This window comes from Culex pipiens, chromosome 1 (genome assembly GCF_016801865.2).
Source record: "Culex pipiens pallens isolate TS chromosome 1, TS_CPP_V2, whole genome shotgun sequence".
NCBI lineage: Eukaryota > Metazoa > Arthropoda > Insecta > Diptera > Culicidae > Culex > Culex pipiens.
The window spans coordinates 97,219,322-97,238,032 of record NC_068937.1 but is presented as its reverse complement, the minus strand read 5'-3'; the positions used below and the strand labels follow the sequence as shown (position 1 = coordinate 97,238,032).

Here is an 18,711-nt window from a genome sequence, read left to right as displayed (position 1 = left end):
AACAAAAAAGGACTGACATCTGACAAAAATCTGCAAGTTTGTACCAGGGGGATGCTAAAGGCCGCCATCTTTGGTGATTGAGATTGATAACGCGCGCAAACTGCGCACAGTGAAAACAAAAATATTTTTTTATTATTAATTAAATTTTTGTTATAAGAATTACTGTAGTAAAAGTCCAATTACAGTATGTAAAAAAAGTATTTACACCCCTTGGGCACTATGCACATTTTGTGAAGAAACATGTAAAAAAATAAAGTTTGACAGGAACCTAGTACTACGTTTTGTTCCGAAACTCATGCCAAACATTTTGCTACAAAAAGCTCATTAAAAGATGATTTCTATAAAAAGTTATATAACAAATACTATTACAAAAATCAAAAAAAGGTACAAAAAAAGTTTGTGCACCTTTCGAAAAATTAACATAAATAAAGTTATTTGTTGACAAATCACCATAAATCCAGTCTCCCAACTCCAAATAAGCATCCTTGACTGATTGAAAAATAATTTGGATTGAATATAAAGTTTACTAGCTACTTAGTATAAAAGTTTATTTAACTCTGGAAATTCTATATAAAACTTTTCTAGTGGCAAATGGGCAGTATTCATGATTGCTGAGAGTCGCAGGACTCTCGCCTTTTGCTATTAGTAAGTATCCAGCAAAGCAAAGGGTATTCTTCATGTAAACTAATGTCAAAAACATAAACAATGACTTTAAAATCCCGCCGTTTGGCATGTGGGTTGGTATCATCCCGCCAAACAAATCAAAGTAAACTTTGGGTTGCGATGGAAAAAAATCTTGTCAAATGTTTGCATTTTTGTTTTTAGCCACACGGTTTTCGCAACAGCGGATGAAATTCGAATTGTTCCAGAATTTGTCCACCGGCAGGACCGTTGGTCGTCGGCAGATCATCGACTATCCGGATCAGTTCACGGATTTGCGCAGAACTTGTCTTTGTAATTCACGCGGTTGGATCGAGCGATGCCATTTACGTAAGCTGTTTGGGGAGCAGCTACCTTCAAAACAGGAGTTGGCCACCGTAGGACGGGACCACAAGACGCCCATCGAATTGTGCTTCAACCGCCCGCGGTCTGGCCAGTACGTTGTATTAATGATCGTCGCAAATTATCACTAAGGCGGATTCTGCATACTGAAGCTATCAAAATATCGTTTTCAATTTCGTATCAAGTGCTAGTTTTATATTTGCTTTTTCCAATTGAATGTTTAAAATGATTTTTGTTTAAGCGTTTAAATAACTTTAAGTGATGTACGACTTGGACTGGACCTTTGGACGCAGGAGTTAGATATTGATAACATTTGAAACAGAAAAACGCTGAATGTTCTACCTCAAGAATGATTTTTTTTTAATATCCGAATATCTTTGATAAAAAAGTTGATCTTGAATCTTGACAGCGCAATCCGCTGGTAGAACTTAACTTGTTTCCTCGACCAGGGGCTTGAACATGCGCGGATTAACATGAAGAATTCTTCATGTAAACTAATGTCAAAAACATAAACAATGACTTTTAAATCCCGCCGTTTGGCATGTAGGTTGGTATCATCCCGCCAAACAAATCAAAGTAAACTTTGGGTTGCAATGGAAAAAATCTTGTCAAAAATTTTTGTTTTCTGCCGCACGGAGCCAGGAAATGAAGTTTGGGTTTTCCAGCTTTTGTCCTCGTTTTATCTGTGGGTAAGGTTGTTATTCGCAATTTTCGACTTATCCTGGCATCAGGCAGATCCACCGATGGAAAAAGTCACGGCCATCAGCAGAACATCAGATCGGGAGGAGGAAGGAGTGCATCATTTCGAGGTGATAAATTCAGTTCACAGCAGATCCCACACGGTCGTTAGTCGTAAGTGACACTAGCTTGACCGTGGAGAACATGAAACTGATTGATCCCGATTCTTACAGCTCAGATATCTGCTTTGTCCGTAGGTTCCCAGAGCAAAATTTTTAAGAATCCACGGTTTTTACCTGGTCTAGGAAAATCCGCGCATGTTCAAGCCCCTGGTCGAGGAAACAAGTTAAGTTCTACCAGCGGATTGCGCTGTCAAGATTCAAGATCAACTTTTTTATCAAAGATATTCGGATATTAAAAAAAAATCATTCTTGAGGTAGAACATTCAGCGTTTTTCTGTTTCAAATGTTATCAATATCTAACTCCTGCGTCCAAAGGTCCAGTCCAAGTCGTACATCACTTAAAGTTATTTAAACGCTTAAACAAAAATCATTTTAAACATTCAATTGGAAAAAGCAAATATAAAACTAGCACTTGATACGAAATTGAAAACGATATTTTGATAGCTTCAGTATGCAGAATCCGCCTTAGTGATAATTTGCGACGATCATTAATACAACGTACTGGCCAGACCGCGGGCGGTTGAAGCACAATTCGATGGGCGTCTTGTGGTCCCGTCCTACGGTGGCCAACTCCTGTTTTGAAGGTAGCTGCTCCCCAAACAGCTTACGTAAATGGCATCGCTCGATCCAACCGCGTGAATTACAAAGACAAGTTCTGCGCAAATCCGTGAACTGATCCGGATAGTCGATGATCTGCCGACGACCAACGGTCCTGCCGGTGGACAAATTCTGGAACAATTCGAATTTCATCCGCTGTTGCGAAAACCGTGTGGCTAAAAACAAAAATGCAAACATTTGACAAGATTTTTTTCCATCGCAACCCAAAGTTTACTTTGATTTGTTTGGCGGGATGATACCAACCCACATGCCAAACGGCGGGATTTTAAAGTCATTGTTTATGTTTTTGACATTAGTTTACATGAAGAATAGCATGCATTTGATACTGTCAACTCCCATTCGGCTGTGTTCTCGTCGCTGTCATGTTGTAAACTGGAGCCGAGGGAGGTCCTGTTGTGAATTCTAGTTGGAGGTGGTCCGAAGATCATTGAAGAAGGTAGAATTCGCCATCACCCAAGACACGAAGGCACGAAGGATAGACCATGTCTTGGGGGTGAAAGGATGATAGGATTTAGTGATAATACCACAATTTAATATTTGTCTTTCTCTCTTATTTCAGACAAAAAATCTGGTCCGAGTCCAAGGTGTTGCAGAAATCTTCCACTATACAGAATGGGGTCTACCTTCTATCATTTCCTGTATTTTGAAAAAGGTGATGTCTTGAATGTGGACATATAGTTTATCACATTTACTCCATACGGTGTGAACGTGACATGCTGTATGTTTGCTCTTGGTGCATTGGCTATTTTCAAAAACAAGCTCGATTTTTCCTGTTCTTTTAAGATAAAATTTAGTAAAATCTATCCATCTATTTATTTTGCTATTGCTATAACTTGTCTCTTACCCCATAAACTTTAACTACTCAATTATTCTAACTTGGAATCGCAATACATCATTGTAGAAATGTAACTGCTGAAAAAAATTGGTAAGAAATTTGGGCATAACTGTTATTAATATGATTAAAGGTACGTTCAATCTATTTTAATATATGTATATGTTAACTGTTCAAGTTTGTTTGTCTCGTCCCATATTTCACAACTTCAGTTGTTTTCTAGTAAACTTCTCGTTATATGTTGGTAGTTCTGTCTAGTTGCAATAAATAAGGTTTCTTTATTCTTTCTTTCTGTGTTAGTCTGTTATTCAATGTTCGATTTTATTTTACATTGTACTTATCCCATTTTTTCTCTTTTTCTTTTTCATGTACAGTCATCCCACATGTTCGGAACACCCACAAATTCGGAACACTTTTGTGATAATTTGTCAGTAGCATGCCAAATGCAGCTTTTCTCTCGACCATACTATTTTTAGGACCTTTATTTGAACATTTTCTTGCTATTCCACTAGTAAAAGTAGTACTTTTTGAACAAAAAACTTCACTTCAAGACTATTTTATGCAGAGCAGCAAAACACTGCCTCCAAATTGCCTGTTCCATGACTGTGGGATGTTATTGTGCCACCCACAATTGTGGAACACCTGAATTTAACTGATATTTTCACAAAAAAAGTTATCAGACCATTGATAAAACATCACTAAGTTTCAGTTTTATTGGTTTCCGAGTGTGAAGTCATTGTTTTGTAAAAAATATTTACTCGTGGGGAGAAAAAAAAGTTTGTTTACATCGTAAGAAAAAAGTGTTCCGAATTTGTGGATTTCAAGGGTCAAAGTATTTCTTAAAAAAATTGATATAAAAGTTAAAATTTGCAGTTGTCCGATACAGCATTTGAAAGATCGCAAGAAAAGCTTTCACATGGAGGTAAAAGCAAATCATTATGTTCAATTATCGATTTTCTATGATTTGTTGAACATTGGCCGATCTGTAAACTGTTCAGAATATGTGGGATGACTGTACCTTGCGAGCATACGATGACCGAAAAAGTCATTGTATCAGCCAACAGTGTGTATTTCACAGTGAAAAGATAATCATGTCCAAAATTAAAGTAGACAAAGCAACAAAACAGAACAAGTATTTTTATAAGTGCGTGAATAACAATCGTTGAAGCTCAATAAAATGTGAGAACAATATCGCGTCGTGGTTAAGTGATAACAAGGTGAAGAAAGTAGACGACGATTCCGCATGAAGGATATAGTGGAAATTCTGCGTTAATTGTACAATGGATGAAGGTTTGAGGTTGACACTATCAAAAGGAAATGGTAAGATGCAATAGTAATATTGCTAGGTTTGATAATGTCAAAAGGTAAGATCAAGGAATAAGGATTATATGAACCTATATTGTCATAACTATTGTATTCACTGAAAATTCTATCCACTTTCTACCCCCAATGTGTCCTGCACTGGGGGTGCCTGGGGTAACTTCGAGTTGACCTGGGCCGCCCGAGGAATTATGTCGTAGGTGGTTCGTGTACTTCTCACTCACCTCTCCTCGCGGCAAGGTTTTCCGTAGGTCTACACTCGAACATGCAACATGGGACAGCATGAATCTTCAGCTGAAGCCGGACGAATGTATTCCGAAATTACAGAATTACAGAAATTACAGAAATTCTATATAAAACTTTTCTAAACTTAATTTTTCAAACTTTTAATTCAACTAAATGTCTATATATTACCATAGAATTGGGTCCTAAAATGAAGCTTAGATTGATGATATTATTGTTTACAGCGATAAAGCTTATTTTTTTGAGTACATTGACCCTTTGTACGACCACAAAGAGTTTAAAATGGATTTTTAAATCAATTTTGAAAAATTATCCTCGCGGTCCTTCTTGACAGAAAAGCTCCTACTTGACAGCTCGTTCCAAGGGGACCATAGTTGATCCATCGAAAAAATGTTGTCTTGTCAATATTTTTTTTGCATTAAAATGAAAAAAAGTGATCAGAAATGGTTTTTAATCGCGTTTTTTTACCGTTGTAAATAAAAATTGACATAGGGCTTTAGTACCCAATTTCGTACCAACCCGGAATTACGTCGTCGGAAAATCCGTCGGCATCCGAACCGATCCACGATTTTGAGTGTGTAGTTTTGTTTAAAGGTCCAATAAACCAAATTTCCAGTTTTTGCATTTTGGGTGTTTTTGAAACCGCCTTGAGTCAGTATTAAAAAAACACCCAAAAAGCAAAAACTGAAAATTTGGTTGATTGGACCTTTTCAAAAAACTCCAGAAATGTAAAAAAAAAACTTTGGCTAAAATAAATTTTAATTGGGTACTAAAGCCCTATGTCAATTTTTATGTACAACGGTAAAAAACACGATTAAAAACCATTTCTGATCACTTTTTTTCATTTTAATGCAAATTTTTTTTTTGACAGGACAACATTTTTTCGATGGATCAACTATGGTCCCCTTGGAACGAGCTGTCAAGTAGGAGCTTTTTGTCAAGAAGGACCGCGAGGTTAATTTTTCAAAATTGATTTAAAAATCCATTTTAAACTCTTTGTGGTCGTACAAAGGGTCATAGATGAATCCAGTTTGAAATGGCCGCTAGGTGGCCAATGGTGTTAGAAATGACAGCTTCCATGTATTTGAATATGGGAGCTCAGGAAAGCTCAATTTTAAGCAATAAAATGATTATTTATGATAAAAGTATTGATTGATTAGGTGCACAAAATGTGTCTAGAATATTATTAAAATGAAAGCCGCTCAAAAAATTTGCAATCGAGATAAGTACACCATTCGATTCAGCAGGAATTTTGGGCACCAAAAATATATAGTTTTCATATGTTAAGTATTTTATTTTAAAAGATAATTAACAAAAAGTATGAAAATCGAGACATTTAGTATGGGAGCTGTCAAATCTCTCACCACCAAAAAGCAGCGTTGAGCTTTCGCTGGATTTGTCTATTGTACTCAGAAAAATAAGCTTTATCGCTGTAAACAATAATATCAGCAATCTAAGCTTCATTTTAGGACCCAATTAGTTTTCTATCACGTAGTCCTACGTCAAAACTCTTGTCAAAACTTTCCGCTACAAACAAACATCGCACGCCAACTTCTGGTATGGTCAGGCCTAAGGGGAATGGTCTGGAGTAGAGAGCCTGGATCTTATTAGAGAACGGACATCTCAAACCAAAAGTACCAATCGAAGCACGAGAACTGTCAAACGGAGGTACCAATCGAGCAAAATCCTTTGTCTTATGCTCGTTTGGTACCTCCGTTTGACAGTTCTCGTGCTTCGATTGGTACTTTTGGTTTGAGATGTCCGTTCTCTAATAAGATCCAGGCTCTCTAGTCTGGAGAACACTTTTCCCGAAGAGAGCATATGGATTCGTTGTCCCTAGACCTGGCGCATCGGCAAACAATCCGATGTCTCCGGAATCAACGGTTTTCCCTCAAAAAGCATAAAATTTTTCTTAGCATGCTATGAAAGCTTGATGAACACTGCGACGCCATACGTCAGACAGCTACCACGTGGTTGAAATATTTGCAAAAAAATACAAATTTGCTATGCAAAGATTCTGAATTCGACAAAATAATATCAGGATTACTCGATATGATCATTTTCTAGTTAAAAGAAGGTTTGCAATTGAATATTCCAGCCGTTTCTCACCCACGTGGTAGCTGTCTGACATATGGCGTCGCGGTGTTCATCAAACTTTCATAGCATGCTAAGGAAAATTTGATGCTTTTTCAGGGAAACTCGTTGATTCCGGAGACATCGGATTGTTTGCCGATGCGCCAGGTCTAGGGACAACGAATCCATATGCTCTCTTCGGGAAAAGTGTTCTCCAGACCATTTCCATTAGGCCTGACCATACCAGAAGTTGGCGCGTGATTTTCCCAGACCTGTAGGAGCGTTTGAACAAAAAGTTCCAATTTCCCATAGTAATTCCCATGTTAACTTTAACCCTGATGCGCGCAGCCAGTTTACAACTAAATGAGCTGATATTTGGCATGAAAGTCCCTATGGGCATGCCCTACAAGGGGAACCATACTAAAACTTGATCCGAGAACTTTTTGAAAAACGTACCCACCCTAATGTATACATTCTATACACGCAAAAAACTCTTATAGGCATTTGGAAGGTGTTAGCTCTGCCGAGCTTCGGTGACCCATTTCTACGCAGGCTGGCCGTGCGCGAGGTACCTCAGCTTGAATCGACAAGCCCCGCCCTAAAGAACGTTTGCATCGATCGGATTCAAACGTTATTTAGAACTTCCGAACCCTTGTCAAATGGACAAAAACCCAGCGCGTATATAGTAGTAACAGCATTCCTGATTCCAGTCACAGTTCACCAAGCCGTGATAGCCTAGTGGTTAGCATTTTTGAATACCATTCCAAAGGACGGGGGATCGAACCCCTGTTCGAGCGACTTTGATTTTTCGTTCATGTTCAGAGTTTCAAGAATGTATATTTCCTAAACTTTCTCGTTTGTTGCAGATGAGAATCGACCCTAGAACCATTTGCCTACAAAGCGAACACCGTAACCAGTCAGCCACGGCCGCTTCTTATATACCAAACAAAAAAAAACATTTTTCAACCAATTTTCAATCTTCAAAAAGCATTGGAAAGAAGAAATTTTTTGAATTTTATAAAATATCAAGGGTAGAATTTTGACTTGGTTGATGTAAATTTGCCAATGTCATTTTTTCAGAGGTCAACAAAGATTTTGACCACAGGCAAGGAACATAAACTTTAAAAAAAATTGCATAGGCCGTAATGTTAAAAAAGTCATTATCCTAAGGTGAAGCCGTTGATCATTTTCGAAGAAAATTGATCATCACTATAAAATATTCTGTATTAAATTCAATTTAACGAATTTTAGCACCAAAAGGAATCAGCATGTGCCGGGTGTTGTGTTCTTTAAGCCACTGAAAGAATTTTCAATCTAAATCAAATGCGTTTAAAAATTTATGTAATTTTGTGGTACAATCATTGACGTCCTAGTTGGCAATCATTGATTAATGACGATTTCCATAACTTTGCAAGGAATGGGATAATCGTTACTAAAAAAATCAGCATGTGTAGGGCACTATTCTAAACAACTTGTTGAAGGAATTTTGTCAAAATATTGAAAGCGGTGCAAAATTTCTATCTTTGAACGAAAATCATGACAATGATGGAAGTCTTCACGTTAAATGGTCGTTGAAATTGAAAACTTCGCGACAATCAACAATCCGCTGACGCAAAACGCGCGCCACCTCGTGTCACCATGCCGCGACCTCCCCACGCGCGCTATGACCTAGGAAGGGTTACCAAGGTAACCGCCCGTCTACAACACGGCCAGTTTATTTTCCTGTCGTCGTCGTCGTCGCCGTGGCCTGCTCGGACTCGGCAAAAGCCCAGCTATCCTTCGACCAGTCCAGACGACCGCGGGTTCACGGTGTGGTGTTGAAATTGAAAGTGTTCAAGGCTTACTACGCATCAACGTGGATTTTCGAGGTGTCGCAAGAGTTTGCTCGAAGAAATGGTGTAAATTGGTGCGAAATTGATTGCGGAAGTCAACTCGCGAAAATGACTGACCCAGATTCGGCCACCATCAAAAAGACCCAGAACTCTCTGGGAAAGTACGTGAAAAAGCCGGCCCTCACGGATAAGTTGCTGAAGAAGCCTCCCTTCCGGTTTCTGCACGACGTGATCAATGTGGTAAGTGGCCCAGCTAGGATCCTCAAAAGTATCGATTTCAAAAATTAGCGCCCTTCGTCTCACCCCTGACCGACTTCCGGTGACATTTTTCTTTTCGCTCTTCATTATCCTGAAAGGGTGTCGCTGATGACTAGTGGAATTTTCACCCCCCCACGGCTAAATGTGTCACCCTTTTTTATTTGTAGGTCATCAAGGACACGAACTTTCTCAAGGGTTTGTACAGCCCGGAAGAGCTCGTGTCGGACAACATCAAGGACCGGGATGCGAAGGTGGCCTATCTACAGAAGCTGATTGACGTGACCAGTAAGTGTTGTTGTTTTACGGTGTTTCCCAGGGTTTGGGTTTGAGTTTATTTACTTGGTCATAGCAAGCCGTGGCGCGTGGTGATTTCGAACAGGGGTTTGGGGTTGTTCGTTGACATGGTGACGGGTAGGGTTGGCGCGCGCCCTGCAGGCCTACTGGGACGGCACGGGTTGTGAATTGATGCAGTTGGTTGCATGTTCAGATTGATAACTTTAAATCAAATTTAAAATAAATTCAGCTCTAATGTAGCCAGGCCTACTGCGTAAATTTAACCGCAAAGGCAATTCGTTGAATCGGCTTTATGTTGGACAAGAAGGTTCAATCAGCAATCCAATCTCAATCTATAGACCAGGAAGAAACGCGGGAATCTCCAAATCAAGACAAATCGAAGTTCTAATTTTTTCGCGTCTTCCCGCAGAATCCGTCACCGGCAAAGACCTGAAGGTCCGCCCGTCCAAAATCGTCGCCGGCCTCGAGCCGGACAAGACGAACGAGCTGCTGCAAGCGATCGGCTATGCGCTGGACAAAAAGCTCGACAGCACGGAAGCGGTGCAAAGCTACATCGGAGGCGCAACCTCGAGCAACGGAACGGCAAGCGAAAAGCCAAAGGCGGCTGAAGTTCCCGCGGTGGCGGCGACGCCGGCGGTGAATGGCGTCAAAGCAAAGGAGGAAAAGAAAGATGACAAGCGAAGCAAGGAGAAGGCGAAGGAAAAGACGAAGGAGAAGGAGCGAGTGAAGGATGGTAAGGAGAAGGAGAAGGAAAGGTCGAAGGAGAAGACGAAGCGAAGCGGTGAAGACGTTGTCAATGGGAAGAGCAAGGACAAAGCGGAGAAGGTGAGTAAGAGTAAAGACAGGGAGAGAACGTCGAGCAAGGTGGATGGCAAGCCGAGCAGTAAGACAGACGGAAAGGTGGAGAAGAGTGAGAAGCGGAAGCTGGAGAAGTCCAGATCGAAAGACAAGGAGAAGCCACTGAAGCGGTCGGACTCGATCAAGGAGGAGTCGACGGAAGGGAAGCCTCAGCTGAATCAGGACTCAAGTGTGGACAATGACAGCAAGGATTCGCTGAAGGAGAACCAGGAAGTGCTGGAGGTGAATGGGAAGAAATCGATTGTGATACAGCAACAGGATGACGAGCTGGTTGCGGTGATCGACGAAGAAGCTGAGCTGAGACGGATGGAGCGGAACAATAGTCGGAGATCGTCACTGAAGAAGCAGGGTAGTTTGACTGCCGTTGAGAACACAGTGCTAGGGGATTTGAACCAGTTCAACGGGTTGGAAATACAGGGACCAAGCCGGCAGAACAGCAACCTGATGGGAGAATCGATAAGCAGGCATGATTCGGATCCGGTGGAGCCGATCGCGAGTGAACGGATCTCGGCCAAGCCGCCAATCCATCGGCAACAGTCGGTGGACAGTGTGATGCGTCCGCGGACAAGTTTGCGGCCACCGAGCGTTCGACCTCCGTCGGCGAGACCCGGTGCACCGCGGAGGAAGGAGAAGAACGTCGAGATTGTGCTGCAACCGAACGGGACGACGAAGCTGGGCGAAATCAACGTCAAGATGGAGGTGTTCAACAACGAGCTGCTGGACGACGATGGGGAGAACTTGATCGTGATCGAGGATCCTACCCAGGTGGACAACGTGTACGGAGGTGGGTCGGAGGGGCAGGAGGTTAAGGAAGAGCAGGATCAGGGTCACCTGGTGCAGCAGATTCTGGAGACGCAGAAGGAGTTTTCGAACATTGCTGGAGCGGAAGCGGAGGTGGCCAAGAAGGTTGATATCGTGAGTATGCTGGAAGAAACCAGTCTCAACAGAAAGTTAGACGACTTTTCATAATGTTTTAGGAGTGGACCAGCAACCAGCGGCAATCTTCGGCGAAGCAGATGGAAACGATGCGAGAGTCGATTCAGAAGCTAACGAGAAGTGTGAATCCGCTGGGGAAACTGATGGACTTCCTCCAGGAGGATATCGACTCGATGGAGCGCGAGCTGACCAACTGGCAGCAGGTGTACTCGAAAGCAGCGCAAGAACTCGCCAAGGAGAGAAGGTAAGATTGTTGACAACCTGAACAAAGGCAGTTTAACTTTCTGCCATTGACAGCTACACTAGTCTCGCGATTTTTTACCTTTTTTAACCTGAGCAAACGTCAAACTTATGCCGGATCTTTCTCAGGAGGTATCCGTAAAATATCCGGCAAAAAGATTAAATGTTAAACGTTCGCTCGAGTAAAAATAAAGAGAGGTTAAACCACTTCGTGCAATAAGGTTTTACGCAGTGACGTAATTTGACAGCTTGCGTGTAATGTTTACATTAACATCGTCGATTTTCCCGGAACAAAATCGACGAACGCATCGAACTGTGCTAAGTCCACTGTTTTTTTGCAAGCATTAACATAACCAAACTTGTCGGCAACCTGAACCCGAAAGATGTCAAACAAACAAACTCGCACTTTTTAACGCACTTTGTTTGCGAGTTTGGCAAACTGTCAAACACGAAAAAGTGAGAAGTAGTTGGTTTATCACAGTCTAATACCTCCTTAAGCAAACGTCTATTCAGTACAAACTGCTGCCGGAATTTTTGCCGGAAAAAAATGGCAGCAATTTTGCAAGGTGTATCAGCCAATCGATGCCTCTGTGCTCTCTTGACATTTGCGGAGGGTGCCGAAAAGTTTTGTTATGACACAGTTAGCAAAAAACAACAGACAACAACATTTGCGCAAGCGGATTCGTCAATTCGAACTGCATTCGAATTATCGAATCCGAATTCGCCAATTGGAACGACTGACATCTGTCAACAGCACTAAACAACGTGCTTGGAAAACGACGAACATGGGGGTCAAATGTAAACATTAGCTTGACAACTAAATTTTGACGTTTGAGTGCTTTTTAATTAAAGTACGTCCGAATTGGCGAGCGTTCGAATTAACGAATCCGCTCTGTTCCTGTCAACATTTCTAGCCTTAGGGAGCGTTCTTTTATTACGTAACGCAGTTAGGTGGAAGGGGGGGGGGGGTCGGATGCCGTGTTACGCTCCATACAAAAATAAAATAAAATTTGTATGGAAGTTTGTTGTAAGACTCTTCCGCTGCTTGCATACGTCAATCTGATAACTAAGAAAATCTCTAGGTCGAAATGTCACAAAAGCTATCAATCTGTGTAATGATTTGGGAGTAGCATTCAAAGTCAGAGGTTCGTCGTTTGGATGCAAAATGTGACGTTTTCTTTTTTTCTTTTCTATCAAGTGCAAACGAAAACGCGGTGGAACCGCTGAAGCACCAGCTGGCCCAAATCGAGACCAGCATCCGGGAGTACCACGAGATGATTGACATTACGAGGGCGAATATACTGCAAAACGAGCAGAAAATCGAGCGGCTCTACATGACGGAGATTTAGGGAACGGGAGGGGTTGAGTCGTGTTGTTTTTTTATTCTTTTAAACAAATTTTAATAAAGGGTAGATTTCAGTCACGGAATTCATGGACGTTTTCTTGGGGTAGAGAAATCTGAAAAATTCCAAAGGTACCTCCGACGACGTGCCTTCCAAGCACCAACGCTATGAGAAGGAATGAAAAATGGATTTCTTTCGCTCTACTTCGAAGTTAACCACAATCGATCGGCTTAGGTTATGTTCATATCATTTATATAGTTTTATTCATGTGTATACTTCAAGTTTACCACCTACTACGCATATTTACACAAATTTACACATTCATTTTTACACACGGCTTTGATCTGTTCGGTACCCGGGTTCGGTTCAGGACAGTTTTTTTCTGTTTACATTTACAGTTTATTCTAGCACATTTCTTTAAATCATTTTTCTTGCTATTCAATGCTGCACGTGTACTGGTTCAAAATAAGCTATTTTCTCATCATGTGTTACTTTCACTTTGTGGATAAATATATATATATATTTTTTATGTAGGATTAACGTATTCTTGTGTGTGTTCTTGTATAATGATAATTTCATCAAACGAGCAATCAAACCAGCTCACATTACTGTATTTATTTGTTCGATAGCGATTCACTTGATTTAACTCTTAAAGCTGGATTAATTTGGTAATTTGCTTCTCCTCTCGCTTTCTCTTTTTCTAATAATGCTTCCGTTGCGCGCGTGAGAGTGAGTTGTGGTTTTGTGAGGGGTTCCAATATTGTTGTATGTATCTGTGAGCTACCATATAGTATTCGTATCAGCGCGATGAGGTGTTCTTGCGTGTGTATTGGTGTGAGTTTTTCAATAAATTATTGCAGTGCGCTAGCCTTACTGTCAAACTGCACCATAGTTCTCACCTCTCTTTCTCTTTTTCAAGCAAATAAAAAATATAACGGAATTAGGCTAGGGACGTTAACTAAAGATGAAGATTCTGGATAAATCAACTTATAAATATCACAATTTGGATTGTTTTTAGCTAGATAATTTTGTTCGAAAGCTTAAATTTAAAATGAGATAAGATTGGTTAAATATTCTAACGATTTCATACAAAATGAAATTGATATTTTTTGGACAAATCTGGTGCCCTTTCGAGTGCCTTCTTCCGCGGACCTGAGCGATAGTACCGATTGGTTAACTGAGTGTAATATGTTTACTTTTTTGCACCAATTTAAGTTCTCTCTCAGAATTGCAAACTCTCTCTCTCTCTCTTCCTTCTATATCTTCCACTCTCTCTTGCTGAAGGTTGGCTGCGCTCGCGCAAGTTTCGCTCTCCGCTCAAACAGTGGAAGAGAAAGAGAGGAAGCGGGCCTTTAAAAAAAAAACTAACTTTCATTTCGAGTGTCTACATGATTGTGAGAATTGTGAACGACTATTCTGTGTTGTAATAGGATTTATTTATAGTTTTTGCTCGTACTATGCCTAAACTACGGATTTTTTATTCTCCTTTCATTTTTGCTAACACTGAAGGCAACAACTTGACTTTTTCCCCTCCACTTTTGCCGGAGGCTGTTTTAAACAATCATTTTGTTATTTTTTGTGAACTTTTTTTTTCGCATATTTGCTGTGATTTCAGTGATTTGGTTAAAGATTTTCACGGTGAAGGATATGTTTTGCCCAGGGGTGTGTGAGTATGGGTTTCTTTGACTCGCAATGATGGTTTTACTCTAAACAAAGGGGATATTGGAGGGACGCAGATTTGGGTGACAACAAGAGCTTTCGATTGCATAGAGATGGGTAATTTTGAATAAGATTGATTTTTTATTCATTCTGACATTTCTAATTTTCACAAACTGAAGACTGTAAAAGGCATTTTATATCATTAATTCGTCCTTAAAAGTCTCCATACAATTTTGGTAGATGTCCATACAAAAATGCTATAAATATTCGAAAATTTGTTTTTTTTTTTTGATTTGATGATCGATTTGGTGTTTTCAGCAAAGTTGTTGGTTATGTATGATAAGAACAAATCAGAGAAAAATGTTACATTAAAAAAATATTTTTTTAGTATTTAAAAAAATTCAAAAAATCAAGAGCAAAACAAAATTTGCCAGTGAAAAGTAGTTTTCAAATTATAGCCATTTGATGGTTAAATCCAAGTTCCAAGCAAAAAAAAGTATATGTTTTTTTCAAATAGCTGAGATAATTATTGCCCATTTTTTTCAAACTTTGAAAATTGGTCAAAAAGTTGACGAGATAGAGCATTGCCAAGAATTGAAAATGAGAAAATTTAGATTTTCAAAGTGTTCATCGATTTACCTTAATTTTCAACTGACGCCATGTCGGCAACTTTAGGTCCGAATTTCAACGTAAAAAAAAAGAAGATGCAGTGAAATGTTCCGATCATTAACATAAAAATATTTCTAAAATTTGAATAATTCGAGGTCTGAAATTTCAAAAGGGCTAAAATTTATGCAGAAGAATACGTTAAAATTTTGAGGAATAGTAAACGAATATCTTTGCACTTTAAGGCACATTTTGTCCCTGGATATTAAGAATTGTTTAAGTTGTTTAATTTATTTCGAAGCAAAATCCTTTATATTGTACAGTGTAAATTCATAGGCGAAGCAGACGACAAAGAGCAGATGCCAAAGAGCAAATTAAAATCGAAGATAGTAAGCAAGACAAGCCCTCTCTCTCGGAGAGTGAGAGAGTGATAAGGAGGAAAGCAAGCATAGACCGAAATTCAAAACCAAAATTACATTCTTGTACCAAATTTTGGTTTTGAATTTAAACAACCATCCGTTGAAAAATATCAACACAGAGTTTTTTTTTATATTTTCTTTCAAATTTAAAACAATATGCTAGCACTCAAAGAGACAATAGAAAGACGATTACAAGCATGTTAAGTGGATACATAATTGAAAAAGAACTTCTAGCAATTGCATGGGCAATTGAATATTTCAAACATTAAATTTTCAATCAACCATTCATCGTATATACAGACCACAGACCACTTTTTGCATTATGAAGACTTTAAGAAACATCTCCAACCCTTTCTGAAATAAGATTGAAAATTCAAAGCATTGGATGCTAGATAAGACATAAACAAGGAAAAGAAAATGTTGTTGCAGATTTTCCATCTCGTATGAAACATTAAGATAAAAAAAACTTTTTAAATTTCAAGAGCTTGCACACATTTTTCATAAGGCGCTGCTCACAAAATGTGCACCTTGATCGGTTACTACTTCTAAAGGGCAACCGTATCTGCAAATAAAGTAATCAACGAATGTTCTTGCTAAAGTTTCACTTTCTTGATCTGGCATAAAAAATGAAAGTCTAGGCAGGTGGGTGTAATAGAAATCGCTGTTGTTAAGTAAGCTTTAAGAGACTTTCGACTATAGTGATCAATACAGTATTTAAAGATTTTGTTCCGAAACGAAATTAAGAATTCTTTTAGCATGACGTTATAATTTATAATTCGTGAATATTTTCGGCATCTGTACGGGTTCTTGCAACAGTACAGTAATGATTTTAACGAAAATGCTTTATTAAGACAGCAAAATAAAAACAGAAACAAACGAGCGCAGATCTCTCTGAATCTCTCTCAGAAATAACTAGTGCACTGTAGGCTTTTCTTGAACTATATGGAAAGCATATTCTAATTCTAAATTAATTCTCTGTTGAAGATTACAAAAGCTTTTGATGAAGAATATTTTCACTTTGGAGCTGGAAGCTGGAACATTTTCAAAGCTCTCAGATGCTATTACAAAAGCTATTTAATTCATCATCCCGGTACGAGAATCGAACTCACGACCTCTGGATTCGAAATTCAGCACGTCGCTAGTCGAGCTAGTGAGCAGATTTACTCTTTTAAGGGATCTGACTTTGCCTAGCCAGTCAGGAATCGAACCCACCACCTTCCGCTTACAAGGCGAAACCCGTAACCTCACGGCCACGGTAGCTCGGCTAAAATTGATGAGATTTCGGTAATTCGATTTTTTTTTGTAATTGTAATCCGGTTGAAACTTTTTTGGTACCTTCGGTATGCCCAAAGAAACCATTTTGCATCATTAGTTTGTCTATGTAATTTTTCCATACAAATTTAGCAGCTGTCCATACAAAAATGATATATGAAAATTCAAAAATCTGTATCTTTAGAAGGAATTTTTTTGATCGATTTGGTGTCTTCGGCAAAGTTGTAGGTATAAAAAAGGACTACACTGAAAAAAAATTTACACCGTTAAAAAAATTGCGATCATTTTTAATTTCACTTTTTATCACTAAAACATGATTTGCAAAAAACACTTTTTTATTTTTTTTTATGTTTTTCAAAAAATCGAAATATCGGTCGCAAAATTTTTTAAACTTCATTTTTGAAGTAAAATTCAATTTGCAATCAAAAAGTACACCAGTGAAATTTTGATAAAGTGCACCGTTTTCTTGTTATAGCCATTTTTAGGTAAATTTTTGCGATCAGTATTTGTTTTTTTTTAAATCTGTATTAATTAATAAATTTTTTTGCACAACCTGTAAATTTCTGAAAAAAAAAACGGAAAATTACGGAAAATTATATGGACAAACTAATGACGCAAAATGGCTTCTTTGGGCATACCGAAAGCACCAAACAAGTTTCAGCTGGATTAAAAAAAAAAACAAAAATTAAAATTCAAAAATAAAGACCGATTTTGTAGATAATTGCTCAGTACCAAAAAAGGGTATACTAATGATGAAAAAAATGGCGTTTAGTAGTGGACTACCGCAAACTAAACACGGTAGTGGAAGATGATAAATTTCCACTCCCCAACATTGAAGAAATAAGGCCTAAAAATAGACGTGTTACAGCTTTTTCTGAGTCTGAAATTAAGTCCTTCTAAATTCACACGTATTATGACCATTGCAATGTCAGGGTTAAATGGTTCCAAGTGTTTGATTTACCTAGACGATATTATAGTCTATGGTAAAACATTACAGGAACATAATAAAAATCTTATAGATATAGTTTTTGCAGATTACGCCAAGTAAATTTAAAACTTAGCTCTCAAAAATGTAATTTCTTAAAAAAAGAACTTTTATATCTAGGTCATTTGATGTCTTAGGAAGGTGTAGCGACCTACATCTATTTCACCTTAGATTAAATCCCCGATGCAATAATGTGCGATTGGACTTTGACCCATGATGAGGAGATTTCATCCAGTTGCGAAATTAAAGAGAACCGTGAAGTCGCTCAAATCATAATTAGTCTACAGCCAAATTACCCCCAGGGGAACTTGGCCCAGTTAGCATAACTGCACAGTTATCTATTCAAGATCAAACGAAGGGCCGGCTGAGGCGATGTCGTTTGTGCGTCACACGCGCGAAAACAGATGACCCATGCGTGAGCCGATAGGAGATCGAATCTAATCCACTTACTTAAGCCAGAGGTAGAGAGAGCGATAGAGAAAGGGAGAAGAAAGACAATATGCGACATTTCGGGTTTTGACTCGTTGACCAATCAATTAGGACATGGAGGGGATAATTACCTCACCCGCTAATTGATTGGTCAGAAGGTTTCGGCAAGTAATCCGAACCCTACTGAGTGATTCCGAAAACCTTCCGAACCAACAGGATTTCCAGGAATTATGGGGATCTTCAAAGTCCTCAAATGAACCAAGAGGATACTATAAAAGGCGATCGAAAACCTCGATCGGGGTCTCAGTCAGGTCTCAGTTCAGTGGTTCAGCTGAGTTCAGTAGTTCAATTCAATTCAGTTCTTTTTTCGATTAGTGTCAGTTTTTCCGTGTTTGACTTTGTATCCTTGTAATTCTTCAAACATTTGAATAAAAAACGTTAGGAAAGTGATCGTGCCGCGTCTTACTTACTAATTAAAAGAAATACCAGTGAATTAATCAAAAATAACGGGTGGACGGCCCGATACAAAGGTATTATACCTGATCCCTCAAAAATAAAAGTAATTGTAAAATGGAGCAGTCCCAAAACAGCGGACGAAGTCAGAAGATTTGTAGCATTTGCTAATTATTATC

At 39.1% G+C, this 18,711-nt stretch overlaps 1 protein-coding gene across 1 annotated transcript; it reads left to right on the top strand.

Annotated features, from left to right (window-relative positions):
- The first annotated feature begins 7,103 nt into the window (after positions 1-7,103).
- LOC120427250 (TRAF3-interacting protein 1) lies at positions 7,104-17,080 on the top strand. Its single transcript, XM_039592106.2, has 5 exons — positions 7,104-9,020; positions 9,206-9,323; positions 9,742-11,105; positions 11,168-11,370; positions 12,565-17,080. Exons 1-5 carry the CDS (start codon positions 8,889-8,891, stop codon positions 12,713-12,715), a joined length of 1,968 nt encoding a protein of 655 aa, XP_039448040.1. The 5' UTR covers positions 7,104-8,888; the 3' UTR covers positions 12,716-17,080.
- The last annotated feature ends 1,631 nt before the right edge of the window (positions 17,081-18,711 follow it).

Coding starts and splice junctions, on each gene's coding strand:
- LOC120427250 (XM_039592106.2), top strand. CDS start 8,889: ATGACTGACCCAGATTCGGCCACCATCAAAAAGACCCAGAACTCTCTG. Junction 9,021..9,205: donor TGCACGACGTGATCAATGTG/GTAAGTGGCCCA, acceptor TTTTATTTGTAG/GTCATCAAGGACACGAACTT. Junction 11,371..12,564: donor GAACTCGCCAAGGAGAGAAG/GTAAGATTGTTG, acceptor TTTTCTATCAAG/TGCAAACGAAAACGCGGTGG.